The 22,680-nt window shown below is 49.5% G+C and overlaps 1 protein-coding gene across 1 annotated transcript in view; it reads right to left on the bottom strand.

Annotated features, from left to right (window-relative positions):
• Positions 1 to 22,680, bottom strand: part of MRPS6 (mitochondrial ribosomal protein S6) — a 48,387-nt gene that overhangs the window by 3,897 nt on the left and 21,810 nt on the right. The window contains exon 2 of the mRNA XM_053970186.1: positions 14,096 to 14,235. Coding sequence (XP_053826161.1) covers positions 14,096 to 14,235 — 140 coding nt within the window. The remainder of the gene's footprint in view (positions 1 to 14,095; positions 14,236 to 22,680) is intronic.

Below are 22,680 nucleotides of genomic sequence, written 5' to 3'. Positions count from 1 at the left end.
GGAATGGAACCATGGAATATCCTGAGTGGGAACTGAACCATGGAATATCCTGAGTGGGGATTGAACCATGGAATATCCTGAGTGGGAACTGAACCATGGAATGTCCTGAGTGGGGATTGAACCACGGAATGTCCTGAGTGGGAACTGAACCATGGAATGTCCTGAGTGGGGATTGAACCATGGAATATCCAGAGTGGGAATTGAACCATGGAATATCCTGAGTGGGGATGGAACCATGGAATGTCCTGAGTGGGGATTGAACCATGGAATGTCCTGAGTGGGGACTGAACCATGGAATGTCCTGAGTGGGAACTGAACCATGGAATGTCCTGAGTGGGGATTGAACCATGGAATATCCAGAGTGGGAATTGAACCATGGAATATCCTGAGTTGGGAATTGAATCATGGAATATCCTGAGTGGGAACTGAACCATGGAATGTCCTGAGTGGGAATTGAACCATGGAATATCCTGAGTGGGAACTGAATCACAGAATATCCTGAGTGGGAATGGAACCACAGAATGTCCTGAGTGGGGATTGAACCATGGTGAACTATGGAATATCCTGAGTGGGAATTGAACCATGGAATATCCTGAGTGGGAACTGAACCATGGAATATCCTGAGTGGGGATTGAACCACGGAATGTCCTGAGTGGGAACTGAACCATGGAATATCCTGAGTGGGGATTGAACCATGGAATATCCTGAGTGGGAACTGAACCATGGAATATCCTGAGTGGGGATTGAACCACGGAATGTCCTGAGTGGGAACTGAACCATGGAATGTCCTGAGTGGGGATTGAACCATGGAATATCCAGAGTGGGAATTGAACCATGGAATATCCTGAGTGGGGATGGAACCATGGAATGTCCTGAGTGGGGATTGAACCATGGAATGTCCTGAGTGGGGACTGAACCATGGAATGTCCTGAGTGGGAACTGAACCATGGAATGTCCTGAGTGGGGATTGAACCATGGAATATCCAGAGTGGGAATTGAACCATGGAATATCCTGAGTTGGGAATTGAATCATGGAATATCCTGAGTGGGAACTGAACCATGGAATGTCCTGAGTGGGAATTGAACCATGGAATATCCTGAGTGGGAACTGAATCACAGAATATCCTGAGTGGGAATGGAACCACAGAATGTCCTGAGTGGGGATTGAACCATGGTGAACTATGGAATATCCTGAGTGGGAATTGAATCATGGAATATCCTGAGAGGGAATTGAACCGTGGAATATCCTGAGTGGGAATGGAACCATGGAATGTCCTGAGTGGGAATTGAACCACGGAATGTCCTGAGTGGGGATTGAACCATGGAATATCCTGAGTGGGAATAAACCCACAGGGATCCCCCAGTGCCAGCCCTGCCCTGCCCAGATCCCCAAAAATCCCAGCCTGGGCATCCCTGGCAGCGCTGTCCAAAGGCTCCTGGAGCTCTGGCAGCCTCGGGGCTGTTCCTGTCCCAGGTCTCAGATCCCCAGGGAACCCTTTGGTGTCCCCACAGCTCTCCTGACATCCATGAGGAAACAGCCACCACCAACCCTGCAAGGAGCAGAACGTGGCTCCCCCACTGATATCTCAATAACCAAAGTTATTTCTCCAATAAATCCCTTTCCTGAAGATCTGCAGCTTCCTCAGCTGGAGTTTTCCAGGAGGTTTTTCCAGCTCCAGCACACCTGAGGGAGCAAAGGGGTGTCCTGCACCTCCCTGTGCTGTTCCAGGGGACACAACAGACCCTGTGCATCCCTTCCTTCCCAATCTCCCATCCAGCCCTGCCCTCTGGCACTGGGAGCCATTCCCTGGGTCCTGTCCCTCCAGCCCTTGGAAATTGTCTCTCCAAACCAGAGAAAGTGATGACAAAGTTCTGGTTCCAGCTTTATTGGCAGTGCTGGTTCATTCACAACAGTTCACGGGAGAAGGGCTGGATGGGAGATTGGGAATTGGGAATTGTTCCCTGGCAGGGTGGGCAGGGGCTGGGATGGAATTCCCAGAGCAGCTGGGGCTGCCCCTGGATCCCTGGCAGTGCCCAGGCTAGGCTGGACACTGGGGCTGGAGCAGCCTGGCACAGTGGGAGGTGTCCCTGGCAACCCAAACCATTCCATGGATGGGTTCTGAGGTCCCTTCCAACCCAAACCATTCCATGGATGGGTTCTGAGGTTCCTTCCAACCCAAACCATTCCATGGATGGGTTCTGAGGTCCCTTCCAACCCAAACCATTCCATGGATGGGTTCTGAGGTCCCTTCCAACCCAAACCATTCCATGGATGGGTTCTGAGGTCCCTTCCAACCCAAACCATTCCAGAATCCCACATTTCTCCAAGCCCCCCTCCCCACGGAGCACCACACAACCCAAAAGTGACATCCTTTAGAGGAAGGCACAATGTCCAAGCAGGACCAGACACCCCAGTTTCATCTCCAAACTGCCCCTGACAGAGAGGACTTTGCTCTGCAGGAATTTTGGATTCTTCCTCAGTCCAGCACAGCAGGAGCACCCCATGTTCACAAAGGAGATCTTGGAGGGAAAGTCCCCAAGGCCAGAGGGAACTGGGAATCTGCAGGGGAAATACAGGAGGTGGGGCTGTGAACAAGCCCTGCTCGTGCCCTTCAGGCTGCACTGCCTCCAGTTTTTTGCATCACATCCCAAATATTGCACCCCAAGAGCCCCATGGGGCCAGGAATGACTCAGGCAGCGCTGCTGGATTGCAGAATCCACCCCTGGAAAACATGGGAACAACACTTTTCCTTCAGCCAGCTCCCTGATGTCACACCAGCATCCACGTAACAGCCTCAACTCATCCCCAAATCCTTTCCAGAAAGTCCAAGAACTCCTTATGGGAGGGGCAGGATGGTAAAAAACCCACATGACACCCCTAATCCTGAGGCAGGAGAGGTGCCCAGCTGGAATGGGCTGTGCCAGGGTGTCCCTGAAGGCAAGGGAGCAGTGCCAGCCCACGCCAGCCCAGCATTCCAGGGTGCCTGAGCTGCGGGAATCGCCCCAGGGATTTGGAGCAACTCTGCTGGGCTCGCTCCTCCTCCTCGCAAATCCCCACAGCACCAAAATTTGGCTTCTGGCTGCCCACTGCTCCGTGGGCTCCACGATGCAGAGGTGCCACCAGGGCTGGAGTTTAGGGACAGGAACCATTTTCCAGCTCTGTGGAAGTGCAGCCCAGCAGGACCTGAGGATGCACCGCCCCGCCCCGAAATCTGGGAATGTGGGATGCTCTGGTAAAGCCATTAGAAGCCACTGGTGAATTCAGCAGATGACACTTGAACCCTCCTCCTTGGGAAGCAGCCTTCCAAGTCCCCTCACCTAGCAGGAGGGAGGATGGGGGGAGCAATCCCAGCTGGTGATTCCTGCCCCCTTCCCCTCGCCCTGACCCCACTGCCATCCCCGCTCTGCATCCAGAATTTAATTCCATTTCTGCCCAGCTCTCATCTCTTCGTTGTGCGCCTGAAGAGGGTTGTTTTTTGGTTTGTTTTGGGTTTTGTTTTCTTTCCCCCCCCCCCCCTCCTTCCCTCCAAAGGCTGCTTTGCAACTTTGTGCTTTCTCTGCCATTAGCAAAGGGTGGAAATTTCCACTGACGCACTGTTGATAAGCCAAGGAGAAAAGGGGGGGAGGGAGGATGAGCTGTTCCAGCAGATCTTTCTGACTCCTCTCAGGAAAAGGTATTTTATCAAAATTGCAGGCACTGGGAAAAACGTGGGGTTTCAAAAACAGCCACCTCTCTCCAACGTGAGCAAGGTTGCTTCCCTCTGCCACAACAAAACAAAACAAGAAAAAAAAAAAAGAGAGAGAGAGAAGGGAGAAAGAAGCGGAGTAAAAAAAAAAAAAAAATTATAATTTTGATTTCTTCAGGAAAGAAAGGAGGGCTGGAAAAACAATGAGCAAGACAATGGACAATGACATCCCTGAGGAGATCTGAACCCCTTCCCCTCAAATCTCCACACTGCCAGGAGGCCACGGGGGCTTTTAAACCCTCAAACCTTCACTGCAGGCAGTGATCTATGACCCCACAACGCTGCTGTTTGTGGAGTAAACAACCCCAAATCCCAGAGAGACAAAGCCAGGGAAAAATACAGGAATGCAGCAGGGAAACCACCTCGTTCTTGCAAACAGAAATGCAAAAAGCATTTGTGCTCTCTAGGAGTCACCAGGGGAGAAATGCAGGAAAATTCCACTGATTCACGATGAGCCCACAGTTATTTTTGTCCTCCTGCTTGACTGCAAACACAAGGATGATTTAAATGCAGGGGAGCAGACTGGAACACATTAAAACAATGCATTAACTCCAAAAGAAATTGATATATAAGATGGTCTCAAATAAAGGAGGACGTGCCTTTGTATATGAGGGAAATAAAAAAAAAAAAGAGGACAAAACAAAGAGCCAGGTTTCATTTCTGGAATTTACCATATTCAAGCCAGAAATTGTTTGAAGCTTGAGCCCTAAGGATGCTCAAATCCGTAGCGTTCAGATGGCCAGGGTAGGGCTTCAAGGAATGAAAATTCCCTTTGAAACCCTCCTGGAATACAACTCTGGGCCAAGGGGAACAGTGAAGATGTGGTGGCCTCGGAAGGGGCTGTGGGGTCCCAAGCTTTTGGCCCCAAAATGTCTCCCTTGTGTGAAGATGGAAGACCCAAGGAGAAAGAAAATGTTCTGAGGAACAGCAGAGGTGAAAGGAGCAGAAAACACCTGGAGGAAACCACAGCAGGTGCAGGAGGAGCTCCACGTTGTCCTCATTAAGGTAATTCCACAAAAATTAATTTTTTTTTTTTTTTTTGCTACCTGAATGTTCGTTTTTAGGACCATGGAAATGGGGGAATTTGCTTTGCCCCTCCTCAGCAGGGCGAGCTCATGATCAGGAATGTCAGAAGGACAAGTGGTGCCTTTAGCTTTTAAAAGTATGGCAGTGGAAGCTCCTTGAAAATCTGGGAAGGACCAGATCAAGGCCAAAAGTTGGATTTTCGTGACCAAACTGTGCCACAGCAATGATGGGAATGACCCACTTGGGGGGAGATCCATCCACAGCCAGTGCCAGGAATGGCATTTCCCACATTCCATCCACCCGTTGTTCAGCTAATGAAATAATGGAAAGATATTTCATTAATTTAAAGATAATTAAAATGAAAATGAAAGTCAACTTGGCCCCCAAATGGTGGCTGGTTGCCACCCCACCAAGTCCAGTGGCCACCACACTGAGTCAAGGAGCTTGCACAAGGGAGCCACGGGGATTTGGTGGATTCTGGTGCCTCCACATCACCAGCTTGGCTCAAAGCCTCCAAAAAGCACCAAAATTCCAAAGGGCACCTCCACGCAGGTAAAAAACATCCCAAACGTTTCAGGGCTTTGATCCTTGAGGCACATCCACACTCACATGGGGAGAAGAATTTGAAGGCTCAGTAATGGCTCAACTCATCAATGAAGAAAGCCCCATCTAGTGGAAGAAGACAATCAGCTGAGCAGAAAAATACTTCAAATGTCCATAAATCCACAAATATTCCAGCTGCTTTTATTCCCATCCAAGTGCACTGCAGAGCCAGGACACCTTTTTGCCCAAACAGCTCAAGATGTTCTAAAATCCAAACAGCAACAACAAGTTGGGTTGGGCATGAAGTTTAAATTTATTTTGAGGGGGGAGGTTAAGTAAGGAAAAATTGCAGCTCCTTTCATCTGTTTTTGTTTTGCTCTCTTTGGTCTTCAAGAGGCATGAAAAGCATCGACTTGAGCGAGGCCAAACACGTTTGGAGAATAAAGAGAAAATATTAACTCTGCGTAATTTGGGTTCAATAAAGGGTGGGGAGAGGGTTGTTCAAAGCTGTGAACGCTCCAGAGAACGTTTCTGACAGGTAACCATTATTTCAGTCCTACAAATCAAGGCGGTGGGGATGCTCAGAGGGCACTTCAACCTCTCCCATCCACGTGGAAAATTTCATCCTGCCACAAGCAGAAGGTTTAAAAGTGAATTGTGCAACTTCCAAAGCTCAGCTGCTTTGTGGGGAGAGGCAAAGCCTGAACATGTAAGAAAATTTACGTGGAAATGTTTCCTCAAGAGTCACAAAAAAAGGGGGTGTCCAGAGAGGTTGTGGATGTCCAGGTTGGATGGGGCTTGGAGCAGCCTGGGAGAGGTGGAAGGTGTTGGGGTGGAACAGAATGGGCTTCAGGAGCCCTTCCAGCCCAAGCCATTCCATGATTCTGTGGTCAATTATTGAATTATTCCTCTCCATAAGCATCCATTCCTGCTGGTTTAGGTTCTGGAAAGAAGAGCCTTTCCTGGGCAGGTGCTCTGGGAAAGCCACCTGGAATTTCTGCCTCCTGACCCCCTGGATGCTGTTGGGGACCCCTTGATCCTCAGGGACCCTGGGATTCACCTCCTGCAGAAAATCCCCCAGGCACGTGTGAAGATCAACTCCCCAAAATGCAAATCCTGGATAAGAGTTCCTGATCAACTCCCCAAAATGCAATTCCTGGATAAGAGTTCCTGATCAACTCCCCAAAATGCAATTCCTGGGGGAGAATTCCTGATCAACTCCCCAAAATGCAATTTTTCAATGAGAATTCCTGATCAACTCCCCAAAATGCAAATCCTGGGTGATAATTCCTGATCAACTCCCCAAAATGCAAATCCTGGATAAGAGTTCCTGATCAACTCCCCAAAATGCAATTCCTGGATAAGAGTTCCTGATCAACTCCCCAAAATGCAATTCCTGGATAAGAGTTCCTGATCAACTCCCCAAAATGCAATTCCTGGGTGAGAATTCTTGATCAACTCCCCAAAATGCAATTCCTGGGGGAGAATTCTTGATAAACTCCCCAAAATGCAATTCCTGGGGGAGAATTCTTGATAAACTCCCCAAAATGCAATTCCTGGGGGAGAATTCCTGATCACCTGCCCAAAATGCAATTTTTCGATGAGAATTCCTGATCAACTCCCCAAAATGCAATTCCTGATAAACTCCCAAAATGCAATTCCTGGATAAGAATTCCTGATCAATTCTCCAAATTGAATTCCTGGGTGATAATTCCTGATCAACTCCCCAAAATGCAATTCCTGGGTGATAATTCCTGATCAACTCCCAAAATGCAATTCCTGGGTGAGAGAATTCCTGATAAATTCCCAAAATGCAATTCCTGGGTGAGAGAATTCCTGATAAATTCCCAAAATGCAGTTCAGCAAGAACAAAAGCAAGCCCTGGGTTTGCTATTTCAGAGAACACGGGGGCTGAGGAGACAACTGAGAGTGAAGAGCAAAACAAAAAAGATGAAGAGGCAAAGCAAGCAAATAACAAAAGAAAATTGCCATCTTTTCAAAATCAAATTTGAAAGCAAGGGAAAAAAAAAAAAAAACCAACAAGGCAATGAAAAACTGGCAAATAGAACATGGAAATTGTTATGAATAATCAGAGTTTTGCTGGAGAACTCGCAAGTCATGGAATGGTTGGGGTTGGAAGGGAATTTAAACTCATCCAGTGCCATGGCAGGGACACCTTCCACTGTCCCAGGTGCTCCAAGCTGGCCTTGGGCACTGCCATAGAAATAAATGTGCAAGTCAATAAAATAAAGTGAATGAAATGATAAAAGTGTGGTGAGGTGAAAACATTCCTGTGTCCCAGGCAGATGTAACAGAGGGAATCCCACACGTCCCAAAACCAAGGAGAAGGAAGGGCCCTGGTGCTCCATCAGTTCCCAAACCCTGAGCAGGCTGAGCTCCATCACCTTTGCTCCAGAGTTAAGAATGGAAACAGCACTGGAGGGAGGCTAAAAACCACCAAAAACTCTTCATTCCAACCCCCAGTGTCCCCAGTTGCTCCCCCAGTCCCCCATCCCAGCTCCTGCAGCTTCACAGGTTCCTGACCTGCAGATCCTTGGAGCCATCACCTTCCCAAAGGGATTTGTGAATCCTTTTCTTTTTTTAATTTTATTTTTCAGGTTGTTTTGGAGCTGCCTTTGGATCATCTCCAAGGTGAGAACCCCCCCAAACCCAAAGCTGACCCCAAACACCCCCTGAGCCCTGGGTGGGGCTGAGGCAGAGCAAACAGGGAACCACAAAGTGCCACCCCCAGCCTGCTACTATCACTTTACAACCAGTTGGAATCTGCTCCAGCTCAGGCATGACCAGATCTGCTCTGCTGTCCTCAGCCTGGAGAGGGACTCCGAGCTTCTGGAGCACCCCAAACAGCAAACAGAGCCTGAGCTGAACGTTCCTTCCACTCACAGGCTGGCACACACCTCATTTAAATCGGTTTGCTTTTGTTTGTGCCAGACAGAAACACCTCCGGGGCCAAAAAAAAAAAAAAACACACACCACCAAGCACCTTAAAAGCAATTAAAGCGCAGCTCATTAATAATAATAACAAGTAAAAGAAATACTTGGCACGAATCTGTTGCCCAGGAGGAGAGAAAGGTTGGGAATCTTTATTTAAGTACATTCCTCCCCTGGTTTTGCACATTCTGGGCAAGTCAGGCTCAAAGTCACACCTAAATTTCCATACCTGGAATCTGGTCCTTGGCACATTTTATTCAGCCACAAGGTGAATTGTTAACAATTTCAAATCGTTCTCTGAAATACTTAAAAGCCAAAATATTCCTGTTCCACTATGAATAAAATGAATGTGAATGAGTGGCTAATTCAGTTTAAAGATCAGCAAAACAGGGATTGAAAAGTTTGATTCTTTAATGAATCCACACAATTCCCAAAACTCAATTTTCATAATGACCTACAGGCAAAAACTGTCAATATTAGGTCTTCCAAAAAAAAAAAAATAAAATAAAATAAAATAAAACAAAAGGAGGAGGACGCCCAAAGAGATGCATTTAAGAGAAAAACCTAAATTTTAACACCTCCTCAATGAGCAGGATCTCCTGAGAGGGAATAATCCCATTGTTTGTAGGATAATCCCATTGTTTGTAGGATAATCCCATTGTTTGTAGGATAATCCCATTGTTTGTAGGATAATCCCATTGTTTGTAGGGTCTGAGGGCTTCAGGAGAGTAAAACTGCTCCTGCCAGTGACAGCTGAGGGCCACAATCCCCCTTGGCAGGCTTGGAGAAATCTGTTTTGCTCAGCAATTGCCAGAAAATTCCTTTCCTCAGTGAAGTCTCCTGGACATTGTTCAGTTTGTAACATGCCTTTATTCACTTTACATCCCCAATACCCCAGATGATGCTGGAGCACTCCAGAGCTCAGGAAAAAAAAAAAAAAAAACACCTTTTTGAAGGACCAGCCATCCCTCCTGCTGATTTATCAATTTGTATTTTCTACTTCAACTCCTTCCCTACCTCTAAAATCACCACCAAAACCTGCACGAGCTTTGCCCTGAAAATCATGGAATGGTTTGGGTTGGGAGGGAAGATAAAGATCATTCCATGGGCAGGGAACCTTCCAGCAGCCCAGCTGAGTCCAAGCCCCATCCCATTGATTTTTATATAATTATATAGAATTTATAGAATTAAATGATACAAATTAATATAAATTACAGAAATTAATATATGAATTATATTATTATATTATCATTATGTGTATATATATAATTTTTATATAATTATATTAGATTAATTTTCATATAATTCACCAGCCAGGAGGTCCAAGAATTGAGTGTCCATCCCAAATCTCCAACTAACTACATGCTATAAGAAAATCAATCAGTTAAAGCTCTAAGAGTCAGGAAAATTTGAAAAAAAAAAAAAAAAAACTTAAAAAATATTAAAAACCTCAAACAAGCAAAAAATTTAAAAGCTTTGGAAGATTCAAGATGCTTCCCCCAGACACTCATTTGAATTCTCACAGAAGCCTCTTAAATTAATTCAGAATAAGCCAAGACTTAAGGAAAAGTGGAATATTCTGGATTATCCAATATCCCACTCCACACCAACCTGCCCCAAAAGGGAGAGAGGAGAATTAAGAAATTGGCTGGGAGGGAGAAAAGATTCCAGGATTTCAAGGAAAGTCCAGGAGCTTAGGGAGGTACCTGGAAAAGTTGTTTATTTTCTATTTAACTTTGTCCTATTAAAAAAAAAAAATATTATTTTTTACAGCTGCTGTAAAGTAGAATTGGCTGATTTTATAAGGTGGCTCAAAAACTGACTTATCACTTCCTATTGATGGGTAATGTTTGATTTCCTGAATGTTTTGGAAATTCCTGGAATTTCTGCCTCCTGACCCCCTGGATGCTGTTGGGGAGCCCTTGATCCTCAGGGATTCTGGAATTCACCTCCTGCAGAAAATCCCCCAGGCACGTGTGAAGATCAACTCCCCAAAATGCAAATCCTGGGGGGGAATTCCTGATCAGCTCCCCAAGATGCAATTCCTGATAAACTCCCAAAATGCAAATCCTGGATAAGAGTTCCTGATTAATTCTCCAAATGCAATTTCTGGGTGGGAATTCTTGATAAACTCCCCAAAATGCAATTCCTGGGTGAGAATTCTTGATAAACTCCCCAAAATGCAATTCCTGGATAAGAGTTCCTGATTAATTCTCCAAATGCAATTCCTGGGTGGGAATTCCTGATCAACTCCCCAAAATGCAATTTTTGGATGAGAATTCCTGATGAACTCTCCAAAATGCAATTCCTGGGTGAGAATTCCTTATCAACTCCCCAAAATGCAATTCCCAGATAAGAATTCCTGATCAATTCTCCAAATTGAATTCCTGGGTAAGAATTCCTGATCAACTCCTAAAATGCAATTCCTGGGGGAGAATTCCTGATCGACTCCCCAAAATGCAATGGGTGGCCCAGCAGGAATCCACCCTGCCTGTCCACGGAGCTGCAAATTCCACAGGAAAATCCCCAGGAATCCAATCCTCTGGAATTCCCAGGTGCTGACACTGCCAGCAGCCTCCCCATGCCGTGGCTCTGGGGTTGGAGATCCCAAAGAAAGGCACACCAAGCATTTCCTGGAGCCCCTCTCCCAATCCCTTCTCCTCTCAACAATCCAGGGCATCTGGGGGAGGTTCCTGTCACATCCAGGGGGGGGAAGGAAGAGGGACTGAGAAATATCTGGGGACATCTGACCTGGGAGGAGGAGGAGGAGGAGGAGGAGGAGGTGGCTTTGATCTGGTGGTTCCCTGCTTGAAGGTTGCAATTATTGGTTACTAAAACCTTGTTTTACTCAGCACATAAAATCCACCTGCTCTGGGGGCCCTGCAGACAGGAGGGGTTTGCTCAAAGATCTCTGGGAGGATTTGGAAGTGCTGGGGGGGTGAGAGCTGGACCTGCCCCATCCCAGAGCCCCCCCGAGCCCAGCTGGGGTCAGGAAAGGGATTGGGATTGGGATTGGGATTGGGATTGGGATTGGGATTGGGATTGGGAGGTGAGAGCCCACCTGCAGAGCTGCCCCAGCCCTGTCCCAGCCCAGGGAGGAGCTGGAGCTGCTGCAGAGAGCCCAGAGGAGGCTCCAGGATGAGCAGAGGGCTGGAGCAGCTCTGCTGGGAGGAAAGGCTGGCACAGCTGGCATTGTTCACCTGCACAGGAGAAGCTTTGGGCTGAGCTCAGGGTGGCCTTGCAGGGCCTGGAGGAGCCCCAGGAAAGCTGGAGAGAGACAATTTCCAGGGGATGCAGGGACAGGAGCCAGGGAATGGCCTCAAAGTGAAAAATTACAGGTTCAGATCAAATATTAGGAAAAATTTCCCCCCTGTGAGGGCGGGTAGGCCCTGGCACAGGGTGCCCAGAGCAGCTGGGGCTGCCCCTGGATCCCTGGCAGTGCCCAAGGCCAGGTTGGACACTGGGGCTGGAGCAGCCTGGCACAGTGGGAGGTGTCCCTGCCATGGCAGGGCTGGCACTGGGTGGGATTTGAGGTCCCTCCAACCCCAAACCAGTCCCTGACTCCACTTCAGGCACTGCCATTGTGCCCGTGCCTGTTTTGCTCTCCTGCTCCATATGGGATTTTTTTCCATGCTTGACCCTGCCAGTTTTGCAATGTAGGATGAAATCCTGTTGCATGCCCATGGGAGCTGAGAAATTCTTGTCTCAGGACAGAATTAGTGATTACCTCATCCTGCTGTCACAGCAGAAGCATTTTATAAACATTAAAGCCGAGGGCAGAACAAGGAGCTGGTGCTCCTCTCCTTGTGCCAGTGGGGAGCTAAGGCAGAGGGATGGAATTCCACTGATTTTGGCTGCTGAAGTGGAGAGGTTGGATGACAGTTCTTGGCTTGGGTGGCAGCACTTCTGCAGGTGAGGTTTTGGGCTCCTCAACAGAAGACAGGAGCCAGCACCTCCAGAACTTTGGAGAAGAGATGAAGAGAAGCCATTTCTCCAGGGGGTCTGTGCCAGGGCCTCATCACCTCCACAGGGAGGAATCCTCCCCAGGATCCCATCCAACCCTGCCCTCTGGCAGTGGGAAGCCATTCCCCCTGTCTGTCACTACGTGTTCTTGGAGAAAATCCCCTTTCCTCCTTTGTAAAGCATTCCTTAACGTCGCCCTGTTCTTTTAAAAGTTTCTAAGTTCTGTTAAAAGCTTTCTATACCTTCTGATGTTTGCGTATTTCCACTGGAGTTTCTCACACACTGTCCATGTCAATAATGATTGTTTTGCATTTTCCTTGTGGGAGGAGAGAATTGATGGATGTTGGTTTGGCCAGTGTGGTTGGAGAGGTGGCAATTCCACCCTCTTCCATTCCACTGTCACTTTTGGAATTCTATACGTTGCAAAGTCAGAAATAAAACTTCCTCTTGTCCTTCTTTTGCATCTTGAGTGAGTGCATGAGTTGTTTCGTGTCCCAGTGTGACACCTCAAGGTTCTGGAAGGGCTCTGAGGTCTCCCTGAAGCTCCTCTCCCCCAGGCTGATGGAACAGGAGTGTGGTGCAGATCCCCCCTTCCCCTGGCAGCTCTCACCATTCCCACTTGGCAGGAGCACCACAAGGTGCTCAGAGGAGGGAATGAATCCAGGAGTCACCCCTAGAGAGCTGATCCCAGGAGGACTTTGCAGCTCTGGAGTCCCCTGAGCTTGCCCAGAGCCCCTCAAGGAGGAGCAGGGCTGGCCAAGCTCCTGCAGGATCGGGAGGAGCTCGTTAATTGTGATTTGGATTAGGCAGCCCCAGCAGTGGGGGTTGCTTAGCAACATCTCCCAGGCCTTGGGAGATGCAGCAGCCATTTCAGAGGTGGCCTCAAGGAGCCAAAACCACCCTGGGCAGGGGATGGAGCCTGCAGCACCTCCCTCTGCACCCTGGGGCAGCCCAGTGCTAATTCCCAGGGATGGTGTTTCCATAAAACACGGGATTATTGCCATGAAACAGCCTTCAGTGAGGGGCTGGGAGAGCTGGGGGGGCTCACCTGGAGAGGAGAAGCTCCAGGGGGAGCTCAGAGCCCCTGGCAGGGCCTGAAGGGGCTCCAGGAGAGCTGCAGAGGGACTGGGGACAAGGCCTGGAGGGACAGGAGCCAGGGAATGGCTCCCAGTGCCAGAGGGCAGGGCTGGATGGGAGATTGGGAATTGGGAATTGTTCCCTGGCAGGGTGGGCAGGGGCTGGGATGGAATTGCCAGAGCAGCTGGGGCTGCCCCTGGATCCCTGGCAGTGCCCAAGGCCAGGTTGGACACTGGGGCTGGAGCAGCCTGGCACAGTGGGAGGTGTCCCCATGGCAGGGGTGGGAATGGGATGATCCCTAAAATCTTCCCAACACAAACCATTCCATGATTCTGGACTTCATCAAACCCTAAAACTGTATCAGAAACACAACCAAGGGCACTTTACACACTACAAGAAACACTTGCAGGGCATTTTCCTCCAATGTTAATTATTAACACTGGAGGAAAGGAACCCATCCTGCAAACTAGCAGATTAACTTGAGCTTTATCAAAAAAACAGCCTAAAAATAGTTACTGAAAAAAAAAAAAATAATATTATTGTTTATGTTGGGGGAAATCCTGCAGTGCAAACACCACCACAAAGCTGACAGCACGCAGAATAAAACACACAAACCACTCCAAGCAGCACACACAGAGCCCACCAACAACCACCCAGCACCTTGCTGAGAGCCCTCCCAGGTCCCACCTGCAACCCAAAAAGCACCAGGAAGACCAAAGGGCTGCTCCTGATGCCCATTTTCCAGGAGCAGCACTGACAGCACGGAAGGAGCAGGCAGCACCACGTACCCTCCTCTCTTGTGGCGCTCCTTGTGCTTGGAGATTTTGTAAGGCAGAGACCTCTCCCCCAGATTTTCCAGGTTCCTCACGATGGCTCCTCTCTCCATCAGAGCCTCAACGGTGCGTTTGAGCGCGGCAGCTGTCTCAGGCTTGAAAAGAAAGAAAGAAAAGTGAGAAATTCATGGAAATCTGGGTATTTTATGTGCTGGAAAGGACACCCTGCACTTGCACAGCTCAGCACTTGGTGCTGCAACCCAAGAAGACAAAGTGGAAGCATTGAGGGAGAGAATTTTTAGGAGCAGGCAATTTCCTCGGCAAAATTTCCTTGGCATTTCCAAGTCAGGCCCCAGCAAAAAGAAGATGAGTTCATGGATTTGACTCACCTGGAATCACTGGGTCTGTGCCTTGCACAAGTCAATACTCCTAGCAAAGGAAAATGATGGATTGGGAGCAGTTTGGGGGTCCTTGCACCGTTGTTGTTCATTAATATTTCAAGTGGTCAGTGTGGGGAAAACACAGATCCATGGCTTGAGATGGAGACAGCGATTAGCACCATTATATAAAACTGATATATATCATTTACATCCTTATTTACACTGGTGTAACACTTAGGGAACCTTCCTGGGCTGGAAGGGACCCACAGGGATCACTGATCCAGCTCCTGGCCCTGCACACACCCCAACAATCCCATTCTGTCCCTGGCAGCGTGGCCCAAAGGCTCCTGGAGCCTTTCCACAACCTCATTTCAGGGAGTTGTGGAGAGCAATGACAAACCCTTCTTAACCTCCATGCAGATTTCAATTCAATTCAACTAAATGCTGCTGGGTGAACTCCCTGCCCTCCATCCCTCACCCCCCAAGTGACACAGAAGCTTTTTGTCCCTTCTCCACATGCCCAGGGATCAGCACATTCCCTGAGTGGCTGCAAGGCCAACGTGAAGTGCAGCTCCTGAACACAACGAAGCCAAAGATTTGAGCCCCATGTATTTAAAAACAAAACCAGAGAGAAAGAACAAGAAGAGAAAGCCACAGATTTCTACATTCAGGATGGTAAAATTTGCAGCCTTCCCCACTTGTGGCCATACTCTGAAAACATCAACTAATTGTTGGGTTGGAAAGCTTGTCACTATAATCCCTCTCCCAAAATTGCCATGGTTTGTCCTGGCTTGCCTAAAGCCATCACCCAAACTAAAAATAAGCTGAACTCTGCTAACTAAGAGACCCACAGACACAGGTTCCTTGGTTTGCCTCAGAGCCAGCCCACTTGGGGACAGAGGAAATGGCCCTGCCTGGCTCCCAGCTCAGGAGCCACAACATTTTTTTTTCCTGAACAGCCAGCACTAATTCCAGTCCCAGAGCCCAGCTCTAATTCCAGTCCCAGAGCCCAGCACTAATTCCAGTCCCAGAGCCCAGCACTAATTCCAGTCCCAGAGCCCAGCTCTAATTCCAGTCCCAGAGCCCAGCTCTAATTCCAGTCCCAGAGCCCAGCTCTAATTCCAGTCCCAGAGCCCAGCTCTAATTCCAGTCCCAGAGCCCAGCTCTAATTCCAGTTTCAGAGCCCAGCTCTAATTCCAGTCCCACAGACGTGGGGAGGGAAGAGGAGCCAATGGGAGCTGCTGCTCCAGAGGGGATGAGGAAGAGCTGGTTTGGAATTCCAGCTCTGGACACCCCTCCTGCCCCCACGGGCAAACCAGAGCCATCCCCAGCTGCTCTCAGCCCTGGGGAACTTTGGCAGTGGCCTCGGGCCACATCAGTGGCTCACAAGTTGTCACCTTGCTCCAGAAAGGTGCAGAACCCTGGGAGGCTCAGGCTGGGAGGGCCACAGAGCTCACCTGGGATCACCCCGGAGCCCAGGCCAGGGGATTGTGGATATTCTGGAATATCCCAGGGAGGAGAGTCCAGCCCCTCGCTGGGCTCTGCTCCAGCTCGGTCCCTGCCCAGGGCAGCAGTTCTGCCTCCTGGGCAGGAATTGCTGGGCTCAGCCCCTGCCCGGGGCTCTGGGGCCATTGCTGGGCCTGGAGCAGAGCCTGGGGCTGCTCTGCCCTCCTGCACACTGGGACACACTGGGACACACTGGGACACACTGGGACACACTGGGACAAACACACAGGGACAGACTGGGACACACTGGGACACACTGGGACACACAGGGACACACAGGGACAGACTGGGACAGACTGGGACAGACACACAGGGGCACACTGGGACAGACTGGGACAGACTGGGATGGACAGACTGGGACAGACTGGGACAGACTGGGATAGGGACACACAGGGAGAGACTGGGACAGACACACATGGACAGACAGGAATGGACAGACAGCCAGGGACAGATGGACACACAGGGACAGACTGGGACACACAGGGGCACACATGGACAGGGGGACACAGGGACAGACAAGACAGGGACAGACAGGGACACAGGGGAACACCCAGGGACACTCAGGGACACACAGGGACAGACTGGGACAGACAGACTGGGACAGACTGGAACAGCCAGGGGGACACAGGGACAGATGGACAGACAGGCACACACAGGAACAGATTGGGACAGACAGAGACAGACAGGGGGACACCCAGGGACAGACACACAGGGGGACACAGGGACAGACCAGGACAGACTGGGACAGACAGACAGGGACAGACACATAGGGACACACAGGCCTGAGGGCTCCTGGAAGAAGGAACCAAAGCACTTCTGTCTCCAAACTCCCCACCCGCCCACCCCCACATATTTTAGAGCTGCCCAGAAGCTCCAAACCTGTTAACTCCACAGTTCCCAGCAAGGCAAAGGCAGCCCCAGGTGTCACACCAGCCACAGGTGAGGGGATGCCCGGAGCACTTTGTCCTCAGCTGGCCCCACTTCAAAACCTGTGCCCAGTTCTGGTCCTGCAGGAGAGACCTGGAGGGGCTGGAGCGTGTCCAGGGCAGGGAAGGGAGCTGGGAAGGGGCTGGAGAATTCCTGAGGGAGCTGGGAAGGGGCTGAGCCTGGAGCAAAGGAGGCTCAGGGGGGACCTTGTGGCTCTGCACAGCTCCTGCCAGGAGGGGACAGCCAGGACAGGGCTCAGAAAAAGGGACAGGAGGAGAGGGAACGGCCTCAGGCTGGGCCAGGGCAGGCTCAGCTTGGCCAGCAGCAGGAATTTCCCCATGGAAAGGCTGCTCAGGCCTTGGCAGGGGCTGCCCAGGGAGCTTTGCAGTGCCCATCCCTGCAGGTGTCCCAGAAATGTGGGGTTGTGGCCCCTGAGGATGTGGTTTAAAGGTGAGCACACCACTGGGGCTGCTCCATGGTTGGACTGGATCTTCTTAAAGCTCCTCTCCACCCTCAGCAGTTCTGTGATTCTGGCCTCTCCCTCTCTCCTCAAGGTCTCTCAGCTCAGCACAATCCCACCCAAGAGCAGGAAGCTGTTCCATGTGCAGCTGGGGGTGCCCCAATCCGTTCCCCCCAGGATTAAAGCCACAAATGCCCCGAGAGAACCATCAAAGCAGCACCAACCACCTTGTCCTGAGGGGATTTTGTGTATCAGAGGGAACAAAAATGCTCCCAGGGGTTCTATCAGTCCCACAGGAGTCACCTGGCAAGCAGGACGGGTATAAAGGAAGGAGAACCAGGAGAAAATGGGAATTCTCTGGTGGCAGAGTGGCTTCAGGCATGACCATCAGCCATGAAGCTCAGAGAGCAGCTTGGAGACAAAGCAAACGTGGAAACAAAGCCTTTGGAATGCTGATGCCTCCTAAAAAACGAGGAGCCACCCGCCTGGCAGCAGAGCTGTATGAAAGGACTCAGCTCCACTGCTCCTTTTCCCATCTCATTCCTCCCAGAAAAATCCAAGGGATGGAAAATCCAGCACTGGCTACAAAAAAAAGCTTTGTCAACCACCAAAACCTCCTCCAAAGAAGAGTTTTTGGAGAGAGAAAAGGGAGCAAACACCAAATCCTCAGTAGTTTTAGGGCTAGGACAGTTCTCAAGTTCTTCTGGCCACTTGCTCAGTCCAACAGGAAGCATTTAAAGTCAGTGGGCACATCCCAAATTATAACAGGAATAACTCCAGCCCAATGACTTGATTATCCCTTCAATGTAGTAACAGCAGGATAAAATTATGTCTTTTTTTTTGGTTGCTCAGCAGTTACAAAAGGTTGGTCTGGGATTATTTACTGAGGTGGAAATCAAAGAAGGCAAAATCCATGTTTAGAAGGAAGCTGCAATTCCAAGCAGCAAAACTAAGGGGGAAAACCATTTCACTGCTGTCATTTACTACTTAACAAAACATTAGAAATTATTAGTGAAAATGATTAGAAACTCTGCAATTACTGTAAAAGCATCAACAACCCAAAGCAGCAGCCCCAGGTCAGGTACAACCACTCAGGACAAGGAGTCAGGACAAAGCTGAACACGGTGAGTAAAAAACCTTCCACGGCACTTTTTGAGGACCACAGCTGTAATTTTTAAATCCTCTCACTTTTGCAGAACACAAGCATCCTTGGCTCTGGAGCAGAAAAAGGTTTAAGGTGGAAGTCACAATGTTTTCACCAAGTGAAGAGGGCAGTCAGGAAGGGTCAAAAGCCAGAAAAATGCAGCATTCCAAGGAAAAAGAAGATGTGGGAGAACCCCTGGGGAAAGTGGGCTGTGCTGGAGCAGGCTGGAAATGGAGCAGGAGGACTCTCAAAACCTGCCTGGAAGTTCAGGGGTGGGAGGGATCCCAGACTGGTTTGGGTTGGGTGGGACCCTAAATCCCACCCAGTGCCACCCCTGCCATGGCAGGGACACCTCCCACTGTGCCAGGCTGCTCCAGCCCCAGTGTCCAACCTGGCCTTGGGCACTGCCAGGGATCCAGGGGCAGCCCCAGCTGCTCTGGCAATTCCATCCCAGCCCCTGCCCACCTTCCCAGGGAAGAATTGCTTCCCAATATCCCATCAAATCCTACTTTGAAGCCATTCCCTGGCTCCTGTCCCTCCATCCCTTGTCCCCAGTCCCTCTGCAGCTCTCCTGGAGCCCCTTCAGGCCCTGCCAGGGGCTCTGAGCTCTCCCTGGAGCTTCTCCTCTCCAGGTGAGCACCCCCAGCTCTCCCAGCCTGGCTCATCCCAACATTCCCACACCTTTCTTGGAGCCCCAGACCTGGATCATTTTGGGGACAGCAGGATGCAGGGACAGAGGGTTCTGTATCTACAACAGAACAACCTTGCCAAGACAGAATAAAGGACAAATGGGAAACCCCAGGTGCTCCTGAGCATGACGACCTTCCCATGCTCCCACCCCACACTGAGTGGACACAGAAGCAGGAGAGACCATTCCAGAAGGGGCAAATAGAAAGTTACAGCAGGCACGTCACCAAAAATAACTTGGGGGGGGGGGCAAGTGATCAAAGTTAATTCTGAGTTAAAATGAACACCCCGTCCTCAGAACAGATTTTAATTAGCATTTGGATGGTGTGTAAGCCAAAGAGCCAGATGTGAATACAAAGCCCATGGACCTGGATGAAGAGGAAGCAGCAACTTTCAAACTCAAAGTGATGCCTGAACTCTTCTGTTCCCAAATCCACCTTTCTTCTTCAAAGAATCTAAATTCCATGATGGATTTTATAAATTTTTAACTCATCTTGTAAGATCAAAGAAAATTATAGAAGAAATTAAATTAACATCTATGGAATACAAGTACTCCATAAATACCAACTCACTGTTAAATTAAAACATCAATCCCAACACTGAATTTAATTCATTTTAGAGAGCTGAAATTCTTGAGAATTTCTAAGAAGAAGCCTAAAAAGGCGCCTTTAAAATCTGAAATAAACAGTAACCAAATCCTCCATGATTTAGGGTCATTTCAATGGTTTATTACTAGAAACAGTTAAAGAAACAATTGGCCACAACAGAAGGGTTTGGGTTGGAAGGGATTTAGGGATCATCCAGTGCCATGGCAGGGACACCTCCCACTGTGCCAGGCTGCTCCAAGCCCTGTCCAACCTGGCCTTGGGCACTGCCAGGGATGGGGAGGCCTCAACTGTCCAGGCAGAATCAATTCAGAATCAATTAAACCTCAGAATTAATTAAACACCTTCCTTGATACTCCAGAAACTCCAAGTCGTCTTCCAACCACAACACATTCTAATAAGGGCTTCAAAGCAACACAGCAAAATTCTCCTTATCAGGAACTTGCTGAGAAAGAGCTCCCCAGGAACTCCAAGGTGTGTTCCTGCCATGACTTTTTGATGTGAATATATTTCATCAATTTACTTTGTATGTTCATTAAGCTTAATTAAGAGTGGAATGGAAAAGTCATGAAATCCAAAGGAAAAAAACAAAAAAGGAAGGGAATATCCCCCCTTCTTCCTCGTTGTTCCCCAGTTTTACAGACTGGGCACGACACCAGACAGGGGCTGGGATGTCCCCATGGTCAGTTGGGGTCCCTGTCCCAGCTCTGGAAAGAGCTGGAGTGAAAAATCAGCCAATTTCCAAGAATCCCAGAACCCCCAAATCCCCGGGGCTGGAAAAGCCCTCCCAGCCCATGCAGCCCCAGCTGTGCCCACCTTGTCCCCAGCCCAGAGCTCTGAGTGCCACCTCCAGGGGACACCTGCAGGGATGGGCACTGCAAAGCTCCCTGGGCAGCCCCTGCCAAGGCCTGAGCAGCCTTTCCATGGGGAAATTCCTGCTGCTGGCCAAGCTGAGCCTGCCCTGGCCCAGCCTGAGGCCGTTCCCTCTCCTCCTGTCCCTTTTTCTGAGCCCTGTCCCGGCTGTCCCCTCCTGGCAGGAGCTGTGCAGAGCCACAAGGTCCCCCCTGAGCCTCCTTTGCTCCAGGCTCAGCCCCTTCCCAGCTCCCTCAGGAATTCTCCAGCCCCTTCCCAGCTCCCTTCCCTGCCCTGGACACGCTCCAGCCCCTCCAGGTCTCTCCTGCAGGACCAGAATTGGACACAGCCCTCGAGGGACCTCATCACACAGGGACAATCCCTGCCCTGCTCCTGCTGGACACACAATTCCTCACCCAGCCCCGGTGCCAGTGGCCTCTTGCCCCACCCAGCCTGGTCTAAGCCCTCTGTCCCTTCCAGGAGAGGGATTTTCAGGGATCAGAGCTGGCTCTGGACACGCAGCTCTTACGCCCATCCTGCACATCCTCACTGCTGCCCCAGGACAGGGAGTCAGGACGAAGCTGAACACGGTGAGTAAAAAACCTTCCACGGCACTTTTTGAGGACCACAGCTGTAATTTTTAAATCCTCTCACTTCTGCAGAACACAAGCATCCTTGGCTCTGGAGCAGAAAAAGGTTTAAGGTGGAAGTCACAATGTTTTCACCAAGTGAAGAGGGAGTTTTGCCAATCCCTTGCTCAAATTCTGCCAGATAAATCCTGGGGTACACAAAACTATCTCACACAGGAGTCAGGTCAGTATTAAAAATCCCTGCTGATAAAGGGTTATAAACATCAGAAACTGAATTCTATCACTCCACCAACACCTCAAAAATAAAGCCCAAAACACCCAAAAAGCAAATCCCTGAGTACAACCTGATTGAAGTGAAAAGGGCCAGGGGTGAAACCTCCTGGCTCGTTCCCTTTCCCAGCACCAGAACATCCGCAGGGAAACTGAGGCAGCCGCGTCCCAGGAAGGGAATTCCCTGCAGGAAAAGGCCTCATTGTCACCACCTCTGTGGGATTTTCCACACAAACCCTGCCCAGAACCCACCTGGGCCAGGCCCCCACACCCAGAGGAACCCAAAACCCCAAAGAGCAGGAAAGTGGGGAGTGAGGCTTGGCCAACACAAACAGAACCAGCTGGTGACAAAGAGGCTGCTTGAACCTCTTTGAGAATCACTGACCTGGAAAGCTGCTCACTGAGTAAACACCTAATAAACTAATTATGGAACCGGTTAATTAATAGTTAACTCATGAAAACGCTCCCTCCTGGGAAACACAAATCCAAACCAAGTCTGTAAGGCAGGAAAATGCTTAGTTTTCGTCCCAAATCCAAATTTTCCTGTCAAGAAATGTTTCTTATCCACCCCTTGAAACAAACAACAGCAAAATTTCTGTTTTTCTTTTACATCACAGCAGCAAAAGAAGAGAATAAATGAAAAATTTGAGTTAATTTGTTTTGTCTGCAGCTCAAATTCTGGGTTTAAGAACCTTGCCCCAGTTTTTGCCAAGCTCCCATCTCCAAAGGAACATGAATCCCTAATTTAACACCAGGCCTGCCCCTCTCCTTGCTGAGACAAGGAATTCATGATTCCCACCATGTCCTTATGGGGGGGACAGGGATGAGGAGAAGGAAGGGGGAGATTCAGGGCTCTGCTCACAGAATGTGCTGATGTTTTAACTCCAGAGTCAATAAAAAGGTGCTGGTCCCACTCAAGAACTGCTTAAGCAGCAATTGAACAGGTTATTTAAAGATAAAACAAAATAAAATGGAATTTTCCACAATGTCCAAGCAGATTCCTCTGCTAAAGGGGGGTTCACTCCTGTGTTGTGCCCTGAGCCCAGCCCAGCCCAGTCCCACCTCCCAAAACCAGTGGCCAAACTCAGGATTTGGGATCCCAAAGTTCTCCTTGCAGCCTCCAAGAACCCAGTTTGGCTTTGCCTTTGGAACAACCAGGAGAAGCAGGAATCATCTTTA

Source organism: Vidua macroura, chromosome 2 (assembly GCF_024509145.1).
Source record: "Vidua macroura isolate BioBank_ID:100142 chromosome 2, ASM2450914v1, whole genome shotgun sequence".
NCBI lineage: Eukaryota > Metazoa > Chordata > Aves > Passeriformes > Viduidae > Vidua > Vidua macroura.
This window is presented reverse-complemented; position numbering and strand designations above follow the sequence as displayed.